The sequence below is a fragment of the Triturus cristatus genome, chromosome 4_2, assembly GCF_964204655.1.
Source record: "Triturus cristatus chromosome 4_2, aTriCri1.1, whole genome shotgun sequence".
Lineage (NCBI taxonomy): Eukaryota > Metazoa > Chordata > Amphibia > Caudata > Salamandridae > Triturus > Triturus cristatus.
In genome coordinates, this window is record NC_140586.1 from 12807247 (window position 1) to 12831326 (window position 24080).

General features: G+C 47.5%; 1 protein-coding gene across 1 annotated transcript in view; it reads right to left on the bottom strand.

Annotated features, from left to right (window-relative positions):
- The window catches only part of LOC146832816 (uncharacterized), a 171213-nt gene that overhangs the window by 127021 nt on the left and 20112 nt on the right, over nt 1-24080 (bottom strand). Inside the window, exon 2 of the mRNA XM_085600228.1 lies at nt 9017-9076. Coding sequence (XP_085456354.1) covers nt 9017-9076 — 60 coding nt within the window. The remainder of the gene's footprint in view (nt 1-9016; nt 9077-24080) is intronic.

Consider the following 24080-nt stretch of genomic DNA (forward strand, 5'->3'; position numbering starts at 1 on the left):
GCAGCCCCTGCCCCGGTCACCCCTGCTGCCCTCAGTGAGGAGTCTGTGGACACACTGCACCAGTTGCAGGTTGGTCAGGCATCGATGCTGCATGTCCTCCATGAACACACTAGACTGCTCACACAGTTGGTGTCGTTCGTGGAGGGCATGTCATCAACGATGAATGAGCAACGCAGGTTTCTGCAGTCCATGGCCTCTTCACTGACGGAAGCAGTGTCTCTCCTGCGGCGCTCCGTCCCCCCCTACCCCGGACCCATCCACACTTCCCTCTCCCATACCTGTCCAAAGCACACACAGTCACAGGCACACACCACAACAGACAAATCCAGCACACCACCACCTAAGGCACAGCGCACACCTCCTGGTACGCACACTCAGGGGGATGTAGTCACACCCACAGGGTCTGGGGGCAAAACGGCAGACACACAGCCACAGTCAGAGTCTGCAGTCCTCACGACCTACTACCTCCAAATCCACTCCCCTTAGCTCCCCTGACAAAAGGTCACCCAAAGAGACCTTCCTGGCTAGTCTGTCCCTCAGCCCCACTGTGAAACCACCCCGCAAGCGGTTGAGGAAGTCTCCGGCCAGGGGAGTTGAGTCCCCCCATGTCCACCACCTCCCCCGAGAGCGTTGCACCCCATTCCTTGGACACCCCCCCTCCGTTGGCCCTGGTGTTCGTTCCGGTGCAGGGGTTCCTCTGGACGCCCTGGCTGCAGTGTGCAGCGAGCTGCTCACCACCACCTTTGGCGCTGCACCACCCCCTGTGGTGGATACGTCCAGCCCTGCACCCACCACACCTACCCAACCCACTCCTGTCCCTGCGGTGCCTGGTACTCCCAGTGATGATGCCCCCCCACCCCCCCCCCCGGGTCGACAACCCTTGAGGTGACTTTGTGCAGGCAAGGTAGGGGTGGACAGACTGGCATACGTCCACCCTTGCACTCGAACTATGGACTGCCCATTGGCCTTTGTAAATAGTGTTTTATTACAAGTTCTTTTTTTTGTGTGCTGAATAAAGCCTTTTCTTTTAGTTTCCACACTATTGCATCTCAGGTACTTGATGTTGGTGAGGAGGCCCATGAAGTTGGTGTTCTGGTAATGTGTTAGGGTTTTGAGAAATGTTTTAGTATGATGGTCATGAGGTGGACCATGGTATCTGTGTGCCATCTCAATGTCTGTGAAAATATTAATTGGTAGTGTGTGTTACTTTGGATTGTGAGACATTGTTCCAGGAAGTGATCCTTCCTCTGTGGCACCTGACATGTTCCCTGCAAACAGTTGCACAATTGTTGTGCTGACTTATGTCAACAGATCGTTTGTTGGTGAAGGATCCCTTCAACAATGGCCATGCATGCTCACCGATGTCTCCTGCTAACTCGTCTGTGCCATCCTTGCCAGTCACTGTACTTGTGTTTTGTGTATGTAGGAATGGCATCAGGGACCAATTGCCCCTTTTCAGCACTATGCATGTGTGTAATCACGGCCTAACACACAAATGGCACGTGTGATGCAGGGTATTTGGGCACCTGACTCACAATTGTGGGCATTGTATCTAGTCGCAGTGAACCCTATTTCCTACATGAGAGACATCATCTGGGTGGCTGGACCAGCACCTGGACATTCTTATCACTCCTGTAATGTGCGTGACTGTGTGTGTTCCCCTTGGCTAACTTATTTTAGTATGCATTTCCATGACTATACATTCTGTTGGCATTAAATCCGTGTGTGTATTGTGGGGCATCTGCCATGGGTGGGTATACATGTGTTGTAGGTCCTCACACCCACATGTGGTGTGTCATGCAGTGTGTGAATGACATCCATCTTCCTGGGAGTGGGGCACTGCTGGGAGTCCTCTGCACCCACCTCTCATGTGTCTGGGCACTGATGGTAGTGATATGCACCCACCCCTCATATGTCTGGGCACTGCTGGGAGTCCTCTGCACCCACCCTTCATGTGTCTGGGCACTGCTGGGAGGCCACTGCACCCACCCCTCATATGTCTGGGCACTGCTGGGAGCTCTCTGCACCCACCCCTCATATGTCTGGGCACTGCTGGTAGTGATATGCACCCACCCCTCATGTGTCTGTCCACTGCTGGGAGTCCTCTGCACCCACCCCTCATTTGTCTGGGCAATGCTGGGAGTCCTCTGCACCCACCCCTCATGTGTCTGGGCACTGCTGGGAGTCCTCTGCACCCACCCCTCATATGTCTGGGCACTGCTGGGAGGCCACTGCACCCACCCCTCATGTTTCTGTCCACTGCTGGGAGTCCTCTGCACCCACCCCTCATTTGTCTGGGCAGTGCTGGGAGTCCTCTGCACCCACCCCTCATGTGTCTGGGCACTGCTGGGAGTCCTCTGCACCCACCCCTCATATGTCTGGTCACTGCTGGGAGTCCTCTGCACCCACCCCTCATATGTCTGGGCACTGCTGGTAGTGATATGCACCCACCCCTCATTTGTCTGGGCACTGCTGGGAGTCCTCTGCACCCACCCCTCATATGTCTGGGCACTGCTGGGAGTCCTCTGCACCCACCCCTCATATGTCTGGGCACTGCTGGTAGTGATATGCACCCACCCCTCATTTGTCTGGGCACTGCTGGGAGTCCTCTGCACCCAACCCTCATTTGTCTGGGCACTGCTGGGAGTCCTCTGCACCTACCTCTCATGTGGCTGGGCACTGCTTGGAGTCCTCTGCACCCACCCCTCATATGTCTTGGCACTGCTGGGAGGCCACTGCACCCACCCCTCATGTGTCTGGGCACTGATGGTAGTCCTCTGCACCCACCCCATATATGTCTGGGCACAGCTGGGAGGCCACTGCACCCACCCCTCATGTGTCTGTGCACACTGGTAGTGATATGCACCCACCCACTGCTGGGAGTCCTCTGCACCCACCCCACATGTGTCTGGGCACTGCTGGGAGTCCTCTGCACCCACCCCTCAAGTGTCTCGGCACTTATGGTAGTCCTCTGCACCACCCCTCATATGTCTGGGCACTGCTGGGAGGCCACTGCACCCACCCCTCATGTGTCTGTCCACTGCTGGGAGTCCTCTGCACCCACCCCTCATTTGTCTGGGCACTGCTGGGAGTCCTCTGCACTCACCCCTCATGTGTACGGGCACTGCTGGGAGTCCTCTGCACCCACCCCTCATATGTCTGGGCACTGATGGAAGTGAGATGCACCCACCCCTCATGTGTCTGGGCACTGCTGGGAGTCCTCTGCACCCACCACTCATGTGTCTGGGCACTGCTGGTAGTGATATGCACCCACCCTCATATGTCTGGACACTGCTGGGAGTCCTCTGCACCCACCCCTCATGTGTCTGGGCACTGCTGGGAGGCCACTGCACCCACCCCTCATATGTCTGGGCACTGCTGGGAGCTCTCTGCACCCACCCCTCATATGTCTGGGCACTGCTGGTAGTGATATGCACCCACCCCTCATGTGTCTGTCCACTGCTGGGAGTCCTCTGCACCCACCCCTCATATGTCTGGGCACTGCTGGGAGGCCACTGCACCCACCCCTCATATGTCTGGGCACTGATGGAAGTGAGATGCACCCACCCCTCATGTGTCTGGGCACTGCTGGGAGTCCTCTGCACCCACCACTCATGTGTCTGGGCACTGCTGGTAGTGATATGCACCCACCCTCATATGTCTGGACACTGCTGGGAGTCCTCTGCACCCACCCCTCATGTGTCTGGGCACTGCTGGGAGGCCACTGCACCCACCCCTCATATGTCTGGGCACTGCTGGGAGCTCTCTGCACCCACCCCTCATATGTCTGGGCACTGCTGGTAGTGATATGCACCCACCCCTCATGTGTCTGTCCACTGCTGGGAGTCCTCTGCACCCACCCCTCATTTGTCTGGGCAATGCTGGGAGTCCTCTGCACCCGCCCCTCATGTGTCTGGGCACTGCTGGGAGTCCACTGCACCCACCCCTCATATGTCTGGGCACTGCTGGGAGTCCTCTGCACCCACCCCTCATATGTCTGGGCACTGCTGGTAGTGATATGCACCCACCCCTCATTAGTCTGGGCACTGCTGGGAGTCCTCTGCACCCACCCCTCATATGTCTGGGCACTGCTGGGAGTCCTCTGCACCCACCCCTCATATGTCTAGGCACTGCTGGTAGTGATATGCACCCACCCCTCATTTGTCTGGGCACTGCTGGGAGTCCTCTGCACCCAACCCTCATTTGTCTGGGCACTGCTGGGAGTCCTCTGCACCTACCTCTCATGTGGCTGGGCACTGCTTGGAGTCCTCTGCACCCACCCCTCATATGTCTTGGCACTGCTGGGAGGCCACTGCACCCAACCCTCATGTGTCTGGGCACTGATGGTAGTCCTCTGCACCCACCCCATATATGTCTGGGCACAGCTGGGAGGCCACTGCACCCACCCCTCATGTGTCTGGGAACTGCTGGTAATGATATGCACCCACCCCTCAGATGTCTGGGCACGGCTGGAAGTCCTCTGCACCCACCCCTCATGTGTCTGGGCACACTGGTAGTGATATGCACCCACCCACTGCTGGGAGTCCTCTGCACCCACCCCACATGTGTCTGGGCACTGCTGGGAGTCCTCTGCATCCACCCCTCATATGTCTGCACACTGCTGGTAGTGATATGCACCCACCCCTCATATGTCTGGGCACTGCTGGGAGTCCTCTGCACCCACCCCTCATATGTCTGGGCACTGCTGGGAGTCCTCTGCACCCACCCCTCATAGGTCTGGGCACTGCTGGGAGTCCTCTGCACCCACCCCTCATGTGTCTGGGAACTGCTGGTAGTGAGATGCACCCACCCCTCATATGTCTGGGCACTGATGGTAGTGATATGCACCTACCCCTCATGTGTCCGTCCACTGCTGGGAGTCCTCTTCACCCACCCCTCATTTGTCTGGGCACTGCTGGGAGTCCTCTGCACCCACCCCCCATGTGTCTGGGCACTTATGGTAGTCCTCTGCACCCACCCCTCATTTGTCTGGGTACTGCTGGGAGGCCACTGCACCCACCCCTCATGTGTCTGGGCACTGCTGGCAGTCCTCTGCACCCACCCCTCATAAGTCTGGGCACTGCTGGAAGGCCACTGCACCCACCCCTCATGTGTCTGGGCACTGATGGTAGTCCCCTGCACCCACCCCTCATGTGTCTGGGCACTGCTGGGAGTGCTCTGCACCCACCTCTCATATGTCTGGGCACTGATGGAAGTGATATGCACCCACCCCTCATATGTCTGGGCACTGCTGGTAGTGATATGCACCCACCCCTCATATGTCTGGGCACTGCTGGGAGTCCTCTGCACCCACCCCTCATGTGTCTGGGCACTGCTGGTAGTGATATGCACCCACCCCTCATTTGTATGGGCACTGCTGGGAGTCCTCTGCACCCACCCATCATGTGTCTGGGCACTGCTGCTGGGAGGCCACTGCACCCACCCCTCATATGTCTGGTCACTGCTGGGAGTTCACTGCACCCCCCCACCCCTCATAGGTCTGTGCACTGCTGGTAGTGATGTGCACCCACCCCTCATTTGTCTGGGCACTGCTGGGAGTCCTCTGCACCCACCCCTCATGTGTCTGGGCACTGCTGGGAGTCCTCTTCACCCACCCCTCATATGTCTGGGCACTGCTGGGAGTCCTCTGCACCCACCCCTCATATGTCTGGCCACTGCTGGTAGTGATATGCACCCACCCCTCAGATGTCTGGGCACGGCTGGAAGTCCTCTGCACCCACCCCTCATGTGTCTGGGCACTGCTGGGAGTCCTCTGCAACCACCCCTCATATGTCTGGGCACTGCTGGGAGGCCACTGCACCCACCCCTCATGTGTCTGGGCACACTGGTAGTGATATGCACCCACCCACTGCTGGGAGTCCTCTGCACCCACCCCTCATGTGTCTAGGCACTGCTGGGAGTCCTCTGCACCCACCCCTCATGTGTCTGGGCACTGCTGGTAGTGATATGCACCCACCCCTCATGTGTCTGTCCAGTGCTGGGAGTCCTCTGCACCCACCCCTCATTTGTCTGGGCACTGCTGGGAGTCCTCTGCACCCACCCCTCATGTGTCTGGGCACTGCTGGGAGTCCTCTGCAACCACCCCTCATATGTCTGGGCACTGCTGGGAGGCCACTGCACCCACCCCTCATGTGTCTGTCCACTGCTGGGAGTCCTCTGCACCCACCCCTCATTTGTCTGGGCACTGCTGGGAGTTCACTGCACCCCCCCCTCATATGTCTGGGCACTGCTGGTAGTGATATGCACCCACCCCTCATATGTCTGTGCACTGCTGCTAGTGATGTGCACCCACCCCTCATTTGTCTGGGCACTGCTGGGAGTCCTCTGCACCCACCCCTCATGTGTCTGGGCACTGCTGGGAGTCCTCTTCACCCACCCCTCATGTGTCTGGGCACTGATGGTAGTCCTCTGCACCCACCCCTCATATGTCTGGGCACAGCTGGGAGGCCACTGCACCCACCCCTCATGTGTCTGGGCACTGCTGGTAGTGATATGCACCCACCCCTCAAATGTCAGGGCACTGCTGGGAGTCCTCTGCACCCACACCTCATGTGTCTGGGCACACTGGTAGTGATATGCACCCACCCACTGCTTGGAGTCCTCTGCACCCACCCCTCATGTGTCTGGGCACTGCTGGGAGTCCTCTGCACTAGGGGTGGGCGGAATTTGCGTAATTGCGTTACGCAAATCTCCGCGAAACGGTAAAAAATCTCCGCGAACACGCAGAAATTCCGCGAACACGCAGAATTGCTTGTTCGCGATGCTTTTTTCCTGTTCACAATTGCTGTTTGCGTGCTCGGGGAGAAATATCTCGTGAACACGCATTTTGAGAACGCGAACAAGCAAAAATTTCGCGAAATCGCGGAAAGCAGACTTTTGAGCAATTTCGCGTTCTCCGCGGAACGCGAAATTCCGCAAATTCCGCGAGCGGAACGGAATTTACCGCCCAGGCCTACTCTGCACCCACCCCTCATATGTCTGTGCACTGCTGGTAGTGATATGCACCCACCCCTCATTTTTCTGGGCACTGCTGGGAGTCCTCTGCACCCACCCCTCATATGTCTGTGCACTGCTGGGAGTCCTCTGCACCCACCCCTCATATGTCTGTGCACTGCTGGGAGTCCTCTGCACCCACCCCCTCATGTGTCTGGGCAGTGCTGGGAGTCCTCTGCACCCACCCCTCATATGTTTGGGCACTGCTGGGAGTGATATGCACCCACCCCTCATATGTCTGGACACTGCTGGGAGGCCACTGCACCCACCCCTCATATGTCTGTGAACTGCTGAGAGTCCTCTGCACCCACCCCTCATGTGTCTGGGCACTGCTGGGAGTCCTCTGCATCCACCCCTCATGTGTCTGGGCACTGCTGGTAGTGATATGCACCTACCCCTCATGTGTCTGTCCACTGCTGGGAGTCCTCTGCACCCACCCCTCATATGTCTGGGCACTGCTGGGAGTCCTCTGCACCCACCCCTCATTTGTCTGGGTACTGCTGGGAGTGATATGCACCCACCCCTCATATGTCTGGGCACTGCTGGGAGTCCTCTGCACCCACCCCTCATGTGTCTGGGCACTTCTGTTAGTGATATGCACCCACCCCTCATGTGTCTGGGCACTGCTGGGAGTCCTCTGCACCCACCCCTCATATGTCTGTGCACTGCTGGTAGTGATATGCACCCACCCCTCAAATGTCTGGGCACTGCTGGGAGTCCTCTGCACCCACCCCTCATATGTCTGGGCACTGCTGGGAGTCCTCTGCACCCACCCCTTATTTGTCTGGGCACTGCTGGGAGTGATATGCACCCACTCCTCATATGTCTGGGCACTGCTGGGAGGTCACTGCACCTACCCCTCATGTGTCTGGGTACTGCTGGGAGGCCTCTGCACACACCCACGCACCCCCTTGGAGCTGTACACTGCTGGCCAGGACCTACACACACAACAATTTGTAGGTGACATGCTGGCCCAGTCCTCTATGGCCACATTCCTTGCGTGTGCACGCCTCGTATCCAACATTTCCTGCTGCTGTAACGGGGTATGTGTGGTACAGACCGTACCCACGCATGTATGCGTGGGTACGGTCCGTACCTGAGTACTCATGGGGCCGTATGGGTACGCACCGTACCCACGCATTCATGCGTGGTTACGGTCCGTACCTGAGTACTCATGGGGCTGTAGGGGTACGCATCGTACCCACGCATTCATGCGTGGGTACGGTCCGTACCGGAGGACTCATGGGGCTGTAGGGGTACGCACCGTACCCACGCATTCATGCGTGGGTACGGTCCGTACCGGAGGACTCATGGGGCTGTAGGGGTACGCATCGTACCCACGCATTCATGCGTGGGTACGGTCCGTACCTGAGGACTCATGCGGCCGTAGGGGTACGGTCCATACCTGAGGACTCATGGGTGCGCACCGTACCCACGCATTCATGCGTGGGTGGGGTGCGCACCGTACCCACGCATTCATGCGTGGGTACGGTCCATACCTGAGTACTCATGGGGCCGTAGGGGTACGCACCGTACCCACGTATTCATGCGTGGGTACGGTCCGTACCACTGTTGGCATGGTGCCGTAGGGGTACATATGGTACGCACCATACCCATTAAATCAAAAAGAGGAGCTGCAGAGGGCAGACGTGCCAGAACACCCTCCAATCAAATACAATTTCAACAAACAAGAACTGGCACCATGTAGCATAATTTTATGTAGTCCGGAATGTGTGGAGGAAAGAATATTTTGTCAAAAACCTCCAGTACCCATTAAATCATGTGGTATAACCCCATCCAGTGTGCTACCAATATTTAAAATTTCAAAGACAACAGAAAGGATGGAAACAAGAAAGTGTAAAGTCAGTCCCCAGGTTAATTAACCAACTTTACTCACTCTACACACACCCTCATTATCAGAAAAGGTAGATGAAAAAATGTGTAAAGGAAGAGAAAGTATCTCACGTGCGCACCACCAGAGGAGATACTGGTTGGTTCTCACCAGCTTGCCCACGTGTATTTCATCATTGATAGCTTTCTCATAAGAAAAAAGTGAAGTGTCCTGTGCAAAAAAAGACAAACAAACAACAAAAGGAATGTGTAGTGTGAAAACAGGAACACAAAATGTATCAACAAAGACAAAGAAGGGGTTAGATTCACAAATATACTTTTTATTTTTGTTAGGAGTCTATCCCACTGTTTAAAAACACAGCATGTTGAATACTTTGTTAATGACGGCCAACATGTTTCATTGCCAATTAATTTATGGCAAATTCATCAGGGCAATAGAGGTCAAAGATCACCTCCCTGGACACTCCACAATAAAAAGGACTGACGAACACAAAGAGACAACATACAGCTTAGTTAGTTCAACGGGATGTCCACAATAAAAACTCCTATGTATATTCACAATTAATCGCGGAAAAATTCCATGACTATGAACTCGGGTATATTACCTAGTTGGAGCCTTGGGCCCACATACCAGCTCGCAACCAGTCACAGGGGCGTATTGATGGAGCAGGGTTTTTTTTCCTTAAAACCGAATACCTGTTTCATTTTCGCATGTTATAATTAAAAGTACTACTGATTAATCATTAATTACTAAGGAAATGTTAAAGTCTTGCCTAACCAACCTTATTAACAAGAGAATTACACGTGGGAATGCTATTGCATGGCTACAATAATAAGTGAACTAAGTTGGTGAGCAAACTGACAGAAATCGATGTTGCTTATGTAATGTTATTGTGTTTGCGCTTATAATTAATATGCATTAATGGCTTTTGATGTTGCAAATGGCTAGATAAATACATACACATAAGGGTATTAGCAGGGGAATAACACTGTATATTCATTTCCGTGCAGTAATTCTGTTTTATGTCTTATTTCATTTAAGTTGGCCATTGTGGCCTACCAGAAAATGGCTACCACCCGCAGCCTGCAATCGAGTTGATGGAAATTTTTTGCAAGGAAGCTTCGCGCTGTCTGTGACCTTGCCCACTCGACAAAACTGAAAAGCCATGATCATGACGACAAATCCAGGACGGATGCCAAGAGCCCCTGAAGATGAAATTTGTATCGAATATGAATGAATGCTGAACTTATGAACTGATGATCCCACCACTGGGATACAAATTATCTTAAAAAGACATCTGTAGAAGTATCGAATTAGTCATGGACATTCAATTTTATATTCATTATTTGGGACAATCTAAGTGTGAGAAAATCTCGCACAGTATCGCAAATGTACCAAGATGATATTATTTCCGCCATTCATCCGTTCTGAACAATGAATTGTAACTTTACAGAATGTAAATTTTAGTATAAATATTAGTAGGCTAGAGAGGTCTAGCGCCACTTCTTCCCGAACTGATGATCTGAGGTCCCTATGCTGACAGAGGACGGAGACTCTACATGACTGCAGGAAACTCTGTTTCTTCTACTGAGGACCGGTTCTGACTTAGGATCTGACATTTAGACAGAATAGGTAAATATGAGAAAAATGAATTTGCATTTAATTGGCTTTTCCTACAATTTTAGATAAAAGAACATTCTGTTTGAATCTCTGTGTTGGGTGGTTATTTTCTGGTCATGATTATTGAATTTATTTGCATATTCTTTGAAATGTTTTCGCTAGATTTATAAGCAACTAGTTGGTCGCATTGACCTCAAAGTAAATGCAGATTGGTTAGGTATCAGAAAGTGTTTCCCCTTATACATTGCACGGATAAGAGTGGTAGGACGAATGTTGGTGTAATGGGCCCCACCAGCGTGTGATGTGTGTATGCGTGTATGACTGTGAGACCGCTCCGTCCGTGGAAGTAGAGGGGATTCGGAAGCTCCGATCTGCACCAGTTTCTTGGTAGCAGAGGATGGTTTCGATTCATCGACCGCTGGGTTATGGCCCAGCACGCTTCCGCTACGCCACTCTGCTTTGAGGCAAAGCAGAGGAAGCTAAAAGAAAAGGCAATGTGGGCACAGGTGAAAGTTGCAGAAAGACAGGAAGCTCAGATGGTTGAACAAGCAAATAACCCAGGAAATAAACCCAGGTTTAGTTCAGGAAAAGGGAAAGGAAATATTGAAGAAGCGAAGAAAAAGTTCCCATGCCACAACTGTGGAAAGTTAGGGCACTGGAAATCCGAGTGTAAGAATCCACCGTCTACTAATGATGACAATCCATCATTGAATTCACAGGTGCAGAGTGAGGGCTGTGGTCAGCATCGGCAACAGCAGAAAGCTGATAAGCAGCAGAATCAGGTGCCAAAACCACCCTTGCCACAGAGAAGAGGATCCCAGAAGTACAGCCAAGAGTCGGGGTTCTACGATGAAGAACAGGTAATCAAGCCATAACGCGCAAGCGCTGTTTCTCAGTACTGGCTGAAAAATGAGGGAAGCGACTCCGAGGGAGATTTCTGACGGTGCCGAAGAGAGGAGGAGGAGTGCGTACTTGGCGCAACTCTAGAAATAGACCAGGCAGGGCCTTTTGTAGATGGGAAAATTAATGGTGAAAGTGTTACTTTCTTAGTAGACACAGGAGCCACGAGATCAACTGTCAGGTCAGCTGATATAAAGAATCTTCCTCTCTCGGACGAAGCTATCCAAGTAGTTGGTGTGTCCAACACACAGATTAAAACTCTACTTACTGAACCAGTAAGGGTTAGAATAGGGACATTTTCAGACATGCACCGATTTGTGGTGTGCGACACAAGTCCAGTGAACTTGTTAGGCAGGGACCTGCTGTGGAATAACCTTTGAAACACCACATGAGGATGTTTTATACAGAATGACCATGGATAACAGGGAATGTGAGGCTTTGGCGAGATATGCTATATTAAATCCAGATGCGTTACCCCCAGAATTGAAACAGACAGTGAAAGCAGCAGTTTGGGATTTTACTGGAGAAGATGTGGGTCTGATGAGAAATGTAGATCCAGTAAAGATTACTGTAAAAGAGGGAGTGGCTTACCCAAACATACCGCAATACAGATTGACACCTGAAATAATTGAAGGAATAACACCCATAATTGAAAAGATGATTCAGCAGGGGGTGTTAAGAGAAATATTGAGCAGCCCATTTAATTCACCAATAATGGGACTGAAGAAACCTAATGGAAAGTTCAGAATAGTACAGGATTTGAGAAAAATTAACAAGATTGTTGTGTCATGTTGTCCCATTGTGCCAAATCCATCAGTAATTTTGTATCAGATTCCCCATGATGCAGAATGGTATACTGTAATTGATTTGTGTCATGCTTTCTTCTCAATTCCATTGCATCATGACAGTCAGCCAATATTTTGTTTTAGATTTGGAGAGCGTATTTTGGCATGGTGCCGAATTCCACAGGGGTATACAGAGAGCCCATCAATATTTAATCAATTGCTGAAGAAATCTCTGGAAAGTCTAACAATGCCTGAAAATTCAGTCTTGGTCCAATATATTGATGACCTGCTTGTGGCATCGAAAACCCGTGAAGCTTGTGAAGTATACACCATTGCATTACTGAATCACTTGGCAGATGGAGGATTAAAAGTATCTCCAGCCAAATTGCAATTCTGCAAGAAAGAAGTCCAGTACTTGGGACATAACCTTGAGAAAGGTCTGAGAAAAGTGACCATTGACAGGATTAAAATCATTAGAGGGATGAGAGCTCAAATGACACAGAGAGAAGTGAGAATGTTCTTGGGAATGGTGGGTTACTTTCGTCAGTGGATAAGTAACTTTTCCCTGATTGCTAAACCATTGATTAAATTGACCAAAAGTGAGGTGAAAGACCCATTAGAGCTAAATCCAGAAGAAATGGCTGCATTTAGAGAGTTAAAGGACAGATTTTGTGAAGCTCCTGCCCTAGGAATGCCCGATTATGAAAAGGAATTTGAGCTGTATTGTAGTGAGAGAAATGGATGTGCACTTTCAGTGTTAATCCAGAAACATGGACGCCTGAGGAGGCCAATTGCCTATTTCTCAGCAACTCTTGACCCAGTAGCTGTGGGTTTGCCAGGTTGTCTGAAAGCAGTAGCTGCTACCTGCAAAAGTCTGGAACAAAGTGAGGGAATCATAATGGGATATCCTGTACGGGTATTCGTACCTCATGATGTGGCAATCCTTTTGACAAGGAGCCGGACACAGTTCATGTCTCATAGTCGGCTGACTAAATATGAGAAAGTCATTCTTGATGCAACCAATGTAAGCCTGGAGAGATGTGTGAATGTGAATCCAGCGACACTGTTGCCTAATGCTGAATGTGTGGGAGTGAGAAATGAAGTTGATCATGACTGTCTGGATGTGCTTGATTACTGTACAAAACCAAGGCCAGATATAAGAGATCTGCCACTGCCTGAAAGTGATCATGTGTTGTTTGTGGATGGATCTTGCTTGAGAACGGATGAAGGAACACTGAGTGCTGCTTATGCTGTGTGTACAGTTTCAGGAGTTGTGGAAGTATCACCTTTGAAAGGAGTTAAATCCGCTCAGGTGGCAGAATTGGTGGCACTGACAAAAGCTTGCAAGATTTGGAGGAGTGTGAGAGTGACTGTGATGACTGACAGCCAGTATGGCTTCGGAGTTGTCCATGATTTTGGCCAGCTATGGCTACAAAGAGGTTTCCTGACCTCAAGTGGAACTCCCATAAAGAATGCTGAAGTGGTTGGAAAATTGCTAGAGGCGATACAGCTGCCTAAAGAATTAGCAGTTGTAAAATGTGCTGCCCATGGTCAAGGTGATGATTTTGTTACTGTGGGAAATATATTTGCCAATGACATAGCACAATATTGTGCAAGAAACAATCATTCCATTAACAGGAGTAAAGAGAGAGAAATATCTTCTTGTTCCTTGATGTTTACTAATGAGGTGGGAACATGGGAGGAAGTGAAACAATTGCAGGATGAGGCAGGAGACGAGGAAATGAAAGATTGGGTGAAAGCAGGTTGTGCACCTAGAGAAAAGGATCATGTGTGGGTCTATAGGGATGGAAGCCCAGTCATGCCAAATAGCATGTTATCAATGATGGCAAGGATGTATCATGGCCAAGGACACCTGGGGAGGGATGCTATGATAAGAGCCTTTAAGCAAACCTGGTACAGTCCAAAGTTCAGGCTGATAGCAGAAAGTCTCTGTCAGAGATGTCTGATATGTCAGCAATTCAATCCTGGAAAGAAAACAGTGGTGAGCCTAGGAACAATAAGCAGAGAGGGAGGACCCTTTACAAGAATGCAGATAGACTTCATTGAAATGCCCCCAGTCAACAGATTGAGGTATGTCCTGGTGGTGGTCTGTTTGTTCTCCAGGTGGGTGGAGGCATATCCAACAAGAAGAAATGATGGGATAACAGCGGCCAAATTACTGTTAAGAGAGTTCATCCCAAGGTACGGGTTCCCAGTAACCATTGAATAAGACAGAGGAGGACATTTTTATAATGAAATCATGAGTCAAATTTGTGAAGCATTGAGTGTACAGCAGAAGCTACATTGTGCTTATCGACCAGAGGCTTCTGGTGTGGTTGAACAAATGAATGGTACCATCAAAAATAGAATTGGCAAAATGTGCCTAGCCACAGGAATGAAATGGCCCGATGTCTTGCCTCTAGTCCTGATGACCATTAGGTCTACTCCAGACAGAACAACAGGTTTGAGTCCACATGAAATTATCATGGGACGTGCTATGAGACATGCATATGTACCAGTCAACAAGCTGATGACTATAACTGATGACATGATTTTGGATTACTGTAAGGGCCTGGCTGACGCAGTTCATTCTGTGTTTCACCAGGTTGGAGAAGACGCCACCACACTTGAAAAGAAACCAGCCCATGATCTGAGCCCAGGGGACTGGGTAAGAATAAAAGTCCACAGAAGAAGGAATTGCCTGGTTCCAAGTTGGGGAAGGCCAAGACAAGTCATCTTGACCACAACGACTGCTGTGAAGTGTGCTGGAGTGAAAAATTGGATACATGCAAGTCACACACAGAGTTCCAAATCCAAGAGACGGCACTCGAAAGAATACTTTGAAGAATCAGATTCCAGTGATGATGCAGACAGTGAGACAGTAAGAAGGAAAAAGAATCCTGAAAGTGGGGAAAGTGAGTCAAGAGAAATTTTCATCCCACCAGAAGAGGTTCTGAAAAGAACAGTGCAAACCGCAGAGGCAAGTTCGAATTCTGAGGAAGTGCCTGAGGGTCTAACTGACAGTGACCAACACAAAAAGAAAGAAAGAAAGAAAAGAACATTCCAACAGAAGAGACACCTGAATCACATGAGGAAATTGGACAAGTTCCACCTGAGATAAATATTGAAGAAAAAGGGACAGACAAAGTCAGTGAGGGACAGATTGCGGAAAAACCCTGAGGAGGTATAGGGAACATCAACAATAAGCTAGGTGAAGGGACAAGTAGACAGCAAGAAGATTGCGTGTCGGAGACCCGAGGAGGGAGAGAAGTAGGGAAATCTCAATTGGTGGAAAAAGAGACTGTTGGAGAAAAAGAAGTTGTTGGAGAAAAGAAAGCTGTTGATGAACAAGAAGTAACTGAAACAGAGTGTGATGAAAGTGACAATGAGATACATGGAGGACGAGTTCTGAGAAAGAGAACTTGGCTTGGAGAAAGAAACAAAGAAGGAAAACAAAAGAGGAATGCACAAGGAGATCTTTGGCCGAATAAGATAAAGAGACTGAGGTATAGACTGACACGAGTTAACTCTTCGAAAGCTGAACAAGTGAACAAAGTGTCAAGTCAAAATCCAACTAAAGAAGAAGAAACAAAGATACTTGAGAGAACTAAAAGAATAAGGAAACCAAACCAGAGGTACAAGTCACCGGAATGGATGTATGTGGCACTGCCTGAACAAGGAGAAGAGGCAGACAGTCAAGGAAGTCCAGAGGAGGCTTTACTGAAAGAGGTTGCTGAAGAAGCAGCTGTGGGAATCCTGAGAGTTATCTTGTCCGACATTGGAGAAGAGACGGATGTTCAGGACCTGATACAGTTTGATGATGATAAGACAGTGAAAAGTGATGAAAATCCAAATTGAGTAAATTCAAGGAAAGTCACTTGGAGAAGAAAAGAAGCGATATAAAAATTAGTAAATTGTAAAAATGTGGTGGGTATTTGCTGCCCTTAAGTTCAGTAGAGGAGTAGAAGAGGCTAAGTCAAAAGACACGGTCAAATTAACAAAATGGCTAACACTGAGAATAATAAAAGTAGTTGTACCTTTCTGAAAAGATGGTGCAAGATGAGCTGCTGCTGTACAGGTTTATTAATGCTGCTTTGGAGCGTGCTTGCTCTATTGATTTCATTTAGAGTCACTATAGACACTTTAGAAGGTCATACTGAGAACAGAACTAATATAGGGAAAATTCACAGAAAATAGTACCAACTAGAACTAGCAATGTACATACACATAAAGATAGGTCGATTAATGATTTTTCTAGCAACGTTTTTTCTAAATTATTGTACGAGTACGTAAAGACAATGGAAGTAAGGGATTGCTACGTTTGAATGCAATTACCTGCCTCTGTTTCGGAAGGAGTGACTTATCATCATCTTCCGGCTACGTATGGAATTTCCTGTAGTGTGCTGATTAGTATATTTACCAGTTGGGAAAATTAGATTATAATATGTCTAATGTAGATAATATTCTTGGGCAACTGCCTATGAATAAAGCACTGAATCCTGCAAAAGAAGCTAACACTTTAGGTGAGATTTTTTTAGAAACTAAAGAATTAACCTTAGAATATGTTTTTAGAAACAATTTAACTTGCAGTTTGAAGGGAGAAGAGAAGAATTTTCTAGACATGGTTGAAAGAAGAAGGATGAACATGCACAAGAAAGCAGAAGGGCATAAAATGAGTGACACAAAATGGGATATTGAGAAAGAAAAGGAGTTGAAAAATGGAGCCAGTCCAACTATGGCTATAGATGCCCCACAGAAAGGCAAACTGTGCATTACCAGGAAGAGATCCCAGTATGATTATTATTTCATAGGGACTAGTGAGTGCCATGATACATATTTTATTGCAACCGGATGGAGATTTAGAGGAGGAGAAGACCCAGTTTTCCCGGGAGTGTATTATATTTGTGGGAACAAGGCTTATTACCGTTTGCCTGACCATTGGTTTGGTACATGTTATGTTGGCCTGGTCTTTCCAAAGATTTTTCACATGGATAGAGTAGAGGATGCTGAACAAACTAATCTATTAACACGCTATAGAAGAGAAACATGGACAGAAATTGTAGGAGATATTTTTGGAGCTTTAATTCCAGCAGTGGGAATTTCTTTGAATGCATTTGGCATTCGGAAGCTGTCAACAGTGATGGATCGCTTGTCAACAAGCACCGCTGGAGGCTTTCTTTTGGTTAATACAGAAATGGTTGCTTTGCGTGCTATGGCGATGCAAAATCGACTTGCCCTTGACATTCTTTTGGCAAAAGAGGGTGGAGTCTGTGGAATGCTGAAAGTTCAACATTGTTGCACTTACATTCCTGACGAAAGTAAAGATCTAAAAGTTTATATCAAAAATATTACTGATTTGCATGAAGAATTAGTACCACTGGAAGCTGAAAGTATCTGGACTAGAATGGCTAATAAGATGATTGCTATTAAGAATTTTATAGCTAAAATAGGTAGTACCATTTTTGGTAAGATATTATTTCCATTAACCTGTGTAATTGTTGCATTATTGATCCTTAGATTAGGGTGTATGTGTTGTAGATATAGAAGAAATAAAAAGAAAATCACAAAAGAAAATGTTAAAAGAAGACAAAAGAAACCAGAAAGAGATCCACAAGAAATAGAATTAGAAGAGTTAAGAGAAAGCATGTATATAGAATCTAAAAAAGAAGATGAGATGGAAACAAGGGTTTGAAAAATGAACAAGAAGATATTTTGAATTTTTTTTTCCAAAAGGGGAAATGAATTTGATTTTTGGGGTTTTGATTTTAATGGTGATTAGATATCACCAAAGGGGGGATTGATGGAGCAGGGTTTTTTTTCCTTAAAACCGAATACCTGTTTCATTTTCGCATGTTATAATTAAAAGTACTACTGATTAATCATTAATTACTAAGGAAATGTTAAAGTCTTGCCTAACCAACCTTATTAACAAGAGAATTACACGTGGGAATGCTATTGCATGGCTACAATAATAAGTGAACTAAGTTGGTGAGCAAACTGACAGAAATCGATGTTGCTTATGTAATGTTATTGTGTTTGCGCTTATAATTAATATGCATTAATGGCTTTTGATGTTGCAAATGGCTAGATAAATACATACACATAAGGGTATTAGCAGGGGAATAACACTATATATTCATTTCCGTGCAGTAATTCTGTTTTATGTCTTATTTCATTTAAGTTGGCCATTGTGGCCTACCAGAAAATGGCTACCACCCGCAGCCTGCAATCGAGTTGATGGAAATTTTTTGCAAGGAAGCTTCGCGCTGTCTGTGACCTTGCCCACTCGACAAAACTGAAAAGCCATGATCATGACGACAAATCCAGGACGGATGCCAAGAGCCCCTGAACATGAAATTTGCATCGAATATGAATGCTGAACTTATGAACTGATGATCCCACCACTGGGATACAAATTATCTTAAAAAGACATCCGTAGAAGTATCGAATTAGTCATGGACATTCAATTTTATATTCATTATTTGGGACAATCTAAGTGTGAGAAAATCTCGCACAGTATCGCAAATGTACCAAGATGACATTATTTCCGCCATTCATCCGTTCTGAACAATGAATTGTAACTTTACAGAATGTAAATTTTAGTATAAATATTAGTAGGCTAGAGAGGTCTAGCGCCACTTCTTCCCGAACTGATGATCCGAGGTCCCTATGCTGACGGAGAGGACGGAGACTCTACATGACTGCAGGAAACTCTGTTTCTTCTACTGAGGACCGGTTCTGACTTAGGGTCTGACATTTAGACAGAATAGGTAAATATGAGAAAAATGAATTTGCATTTAATTGGCTTTTCCTACAATTTTATATAAAAGAACATTCTGTTTGAATCTCTGTGTTGGGTGGTTATTTTCTTGTCATGATTATTGAATTTATTTGCATATTCTTTGAAATGTTTTCGCTAGATTTATAAGCAACTAGTTGGTCGCATTGACCTCAAAGTAAATGCAGATTGGTTAGGTATCAGAAAGTGTTTCCCCTTATACATGGCACGGATAAGAGTGGTAGGACGAATGTTGGTGTAATGGGCCCCACCAGCGTGTGATGTGTGTATGCGTGTATGACTGTGAGACCGCTCGGTCCGTGGAAGTAGAGGGGATTCGGAAGCTCCGATCTGCACTAGTATAACATGTTTGCTTTTGCCTCCCTGTTCAAAAATCCACAACCGTTGCTAGTGCCTGCATCTGTGAAAAGAGTATAATAATGACGGGGATTGATCCCCAGTATCCACACTGTCACCATTCATCTTAGAAAACGATGATATTCCAACTGTTCCACACCAGCAAATACAGACAAGATCGCGCAAATGTAAGTTACACAGATCAGCGCACCTGTAGCTATTATGATTAACCACTAGTCTCACACAATCACTCCTGGTTCTCCTCATGTATGGGCCAACAGGCAATAGCCCGCATATCTGCCTGTACGTTTGAAAACTGTTAATGGTATTCTCCAATCTTCCAAAAGTCGAGCTGCTGTACACTTCAAGTAAGCACATTTAAAAAAATGCAAATAATGCTCGCACTAATGTCAAGTCTAACAGGAGTACATTAACTTTCAATGACCTGCATGTCTGCCGGCACTGTTAAAACCTGAGCCGAGACTCAACCCAATATTTGAAACTCAAGCCACGCACACGATGCCCCACGAATTAAAAAATATATATATAGCAGCTGTGCAGCGTTCGATCATAAAACAAGAGCTTCACAGAGCCTCTAAATCCCCAGCGCTTACCGTATAACTTTACACGTGGGCGGTAACTCAACCCAGCATCGAGTTACCGCCCGACGCATCCGCTTAAAAACACTCCAAACTTGCGCATCGCGAGACCTTGAGAGTCCCAATATCAAGTGGAAGCAGAATAGGGAGTATGGCGACCATCTTAGCACTGTTTCTAATACCAATGAGTAATGCAGATGGACCCAATTTCGGGCAACAATAGCCCGTAAATCCGCCCAGTCTTTCCATTTTTACTCAGAATCAGCAACTTTGGCAAAAACTATAGCGATGTCTGGGCATATTACAAGAAAATGAGCATCACTCACTGCCTCCACATTTGTATCATCACCTTAGCGATAACCAAAGGAACGAGGACGCCCCTCATGTAGCAGTTAGTTTTTCATCCCAAAACTCTTTAAATCAAACCTACTCCATTTAATTAGAGTCTGGGAGAAAATGTGTGGCATATGGAAATACAAGTCAACAATAAATGTAAGGGCAGGGGTCAACACAGACAGTCTACTGATGTTCTATTGATGTTATACTAGACATATGGTGGACACCCTACCTACTGACCTTATTCCACTCAATTTGGTCATTAAGACCAACAGTGTCCCCCTTCTCTGAATAAATCCAGCAAGCCTCCTTCACTGCCAATCTCTTCTCCACATCGCCAGCATCACCAAAAACCTTCTCCAAAACAACCCATTTTAGTGATTTAAAGTGGTGTGGGTGATCATGGTAATGTTGTACCAGGCGTGTAGTGAGTTTGCCTGCCCTGATCGTGCTTAGATGTTCTTGTATGCGCACCTTGTCCTTTCTGGATGTTAGACCAATGTAGTGTAGCCCACACGGGCATGTAAGTCTGTATATTACATGACATGTGTTACAGTTAGTGAACTGACGAAGAAACCAGGTTCTCCCACTACCTAGTGTAATTTCAGTTGTCTTCTCCGTCAGCCCACACACCGAACACCCACCACAGGGATGGTGTCCTGGGGGAAGAGTGACGCTCCTCTTAGCATGGACCGGTCTCGTATGCACTAGTCTGTCCTTCAAGTTCTGCGTCCTTTTAAATGCAAATCTGGGCTGTGGCATCTGAAAGTTACTCGTTGACAGAAGTGACCAGTGTTTCTTTATTATCTGCCTGATCTTACTAGACAGAGGGTCAAACGTCAAGACCACAGGCAAACTTTCTTTTGGTTCCTTATGACTTCTCTCAAGCAGAACTTCCCTAGGTGTATTATGGGCCCTCTTATGTGCTCTGGTGATGATTCTCTTTGGATAGGAACGTTGAATCAATTTCTCACTCAGAACCTCCGATTGCCGCAGATAGTCAGAAGTGGAAAAGCAGTTCCTGCGGTATCTCAGAAATTGGCCCACCGGAAGATTATCCCTCAAAGCCCTGAGATGGAAAGACTGGTAGTGTAACAGGGAATTTCTATCAGTGGGTTTATGATGGACACTAGTGCTGGGTTTGTCATTAACCACAGTAATGTCAAGATCAAGGTACGTGGCCATCTCCCTACTTATCTGCCAAGTGAATTTCAAACAAGTGTCAAGCGAATTTAACCACTCCAAAAATTCATCAAGTAGTTGGTGCGTACCCGACCAGATGCATAACACATCATCTATATATCTCTTCCAGAGGCAAATGTGCCCCCGGAAGGGATTAGAGAGCTGGTCCAAATGATGTTCCTCAAATTGGCTGACAGATGTGTGTGTGGACTGACGGAGAAAACAACTGAAATTACACTAGGTAGTGGGAGAACCTGGTTTCTCCGTCAGTTTACCAATTGCAATACATGCCATGTAATATACAGACTGACATGCCCATGTGGTTACACTATATTGGTTTAACATCTAGAAAGGTCAAGGTACGCATACAGGAACATCTGAGCACGATCAGGGCCGGCAAGCTTACTACACGCTTGGTACAACATTATCGAGACCAGCAACATCACTTCAAATCTTTAAAATGGGTCATTTTGGAGAAAGTTTTTGGCGACATTGGCGAAATAGACAAAAGATTGGCTGTGAAGGAAGCTTGCTGGATCTACTCAGAGAAGGGGGATACTATCGGTCTTAATGACCAAATTGAGTGGAACAAAGTGAGCAGATAGGTGGTCATTTGTAATTCTAGTATAACATCATGCAAATATGACCCTACTACCTGTGCCAATCCCTGACTTTCTATGTGTGGCATATCAAGTGTAGCCTACACATAAAAGGTCTAGCCTTATGATCCGATGCGATTAATCTGGGGACTATGATTTCCCCTATGTGGTCTCCTCTGGGCACTGAGGATAAGTCATTTTTGATTGTTGAGGCCGCCTTTTGTAATCTATTATGGTGTCCCCGATCGCGTCCTTAAACCCGTGAGTGAGCTGTGTTTTGCAGTCTGGAGGATACTTGATTGAAAGAAACTTGAGCTGACTACATTCTTTTGGACCCAACATACTGTTAAGATGGCTGCCCGTTTTCTCATTCTATGGTAGATATTGGTATTCATAAGGAATATATCCTTAGCAAATGAGTTTTCAGCCCGATTAATGCGGGTGAGCTGGAAGGTCAAAATGCGTACCCTCAATGACCCTCCTGTGTCTGGGAATTATCTTTTCAACAGGGTCTACACTAATTGTAAATGGGACCTGACACAGTTCTAAGATGGCCGCTGCATTTCCTAAGACCACCTAGATACGAGACTGAGAACCTTGGAGTCTCGCGAGATGGGGCTAGAGACGTTTTGAAAACAGACACAGGCGGGCTGTAACTCGTTCCAGTGCTGAGTTACCGCCTGGGTGTAAAGTTACAGGGTAAGCTGGGGGTGTACGAGACGCTGAGAGAATGCTGCCCGCATTTCGAGCGATGCGTGGATGTTTCGGTATGTAGAACCTGAGCCTATTGCAAGCATGGCACGAGTTGGAGGGATGCTTTTAAGCTAGTTCGGGGGCATAGGAATATCCAGTGACGAGTTGGGTCCCCTGCAGGCACAGGATATAAATGGGTGAATCACCGCCAGTGTGCGTGGTCGAGTAGAGCTTACAACCCGTTGGGTGAAGCATACATGAGAGCCTTAGGAGCAATAAATGACAGTATATCAGGGACCGTGCCCTGTTAGGTATATAGGATCGATATACTTTTTTCACAGACGCAGGCACTAACAACGGTCGTGCTTTGCAGAGCAGGAAGGCGAAAGTAAAGAGGTTAGAACGCCCCTGCGACTGGTTGGTGGCTGGTATGTGGGCCCATAGCTCCAACTAGGTAATGGATCTGAGCTCATAATCCTAACCATCTCTGGGATGCACTGTGAAAATATCTCCCGTTGAACTAATCAAGCTGTATGTTGTCTTTTTGTGTTTGTCAGTCCGTTTTAAAGGTGTGTGTCCAGAGAAGGTGATCCTTGACCCCTTCTTGCCCTGATGAATTTGCCACAAATTAACTGGCAATGAAACATGTTGGCCGTCATTACCAAGGTATGCAACATGCTGTGTTTTTAAACAGTGGGATAGACTCCTAACCAGAATAAACAAATATTTGAGAGTCTAAAACCCCCCTTTTTTTACTGTCCTTGTTCGCACAGTTTGTGTGTTTCTTTGTTTTCACACTACACCGTCTTGTGTTATGTGTTTTTCTCACTGGACAAGCACACTTTTCTTGAGAGAGAGTTACCAATGATGAAATAGACGTGGGCAAGCTGGTGAGAACCAACCAGTAGCTCCTCTGGTGGTGCGCACGTGAGGTACTCTCTCTCTCTTTACACATTTTTTCACCTCTTCATGACTGAGGGTTTGTGTAGAGCTTATCAATCTGTGGACTGACTTCACACGTCTTTTATTCTTTCTTTACTGACTTACACAATTTTTAATTTTGTAGCATACTGGATGGGGTGATACTATATAATATAATGAGCGCTGGTGGTTTGTGATAAAGCACACTCCCCCCACCCATTCCAGAACAAAAATAAATATTTGCTACTGTGTTCCAGTACTTTTTGTGTTGAAACTATTGTTGATTGGAGAGCGTTCTGGCACGTTTCCCCTCTTTAGCTCCTCTTGTTTGATTGAATGACATAGATGCAGGCCAGGCTCGGCGCAAAGGTAGCGCCCATAGATGTCCCCGAAGTTTGTAAATAAAAGTCATCTTTATAGCGGAAATAGTTACAAGTCAGGGCC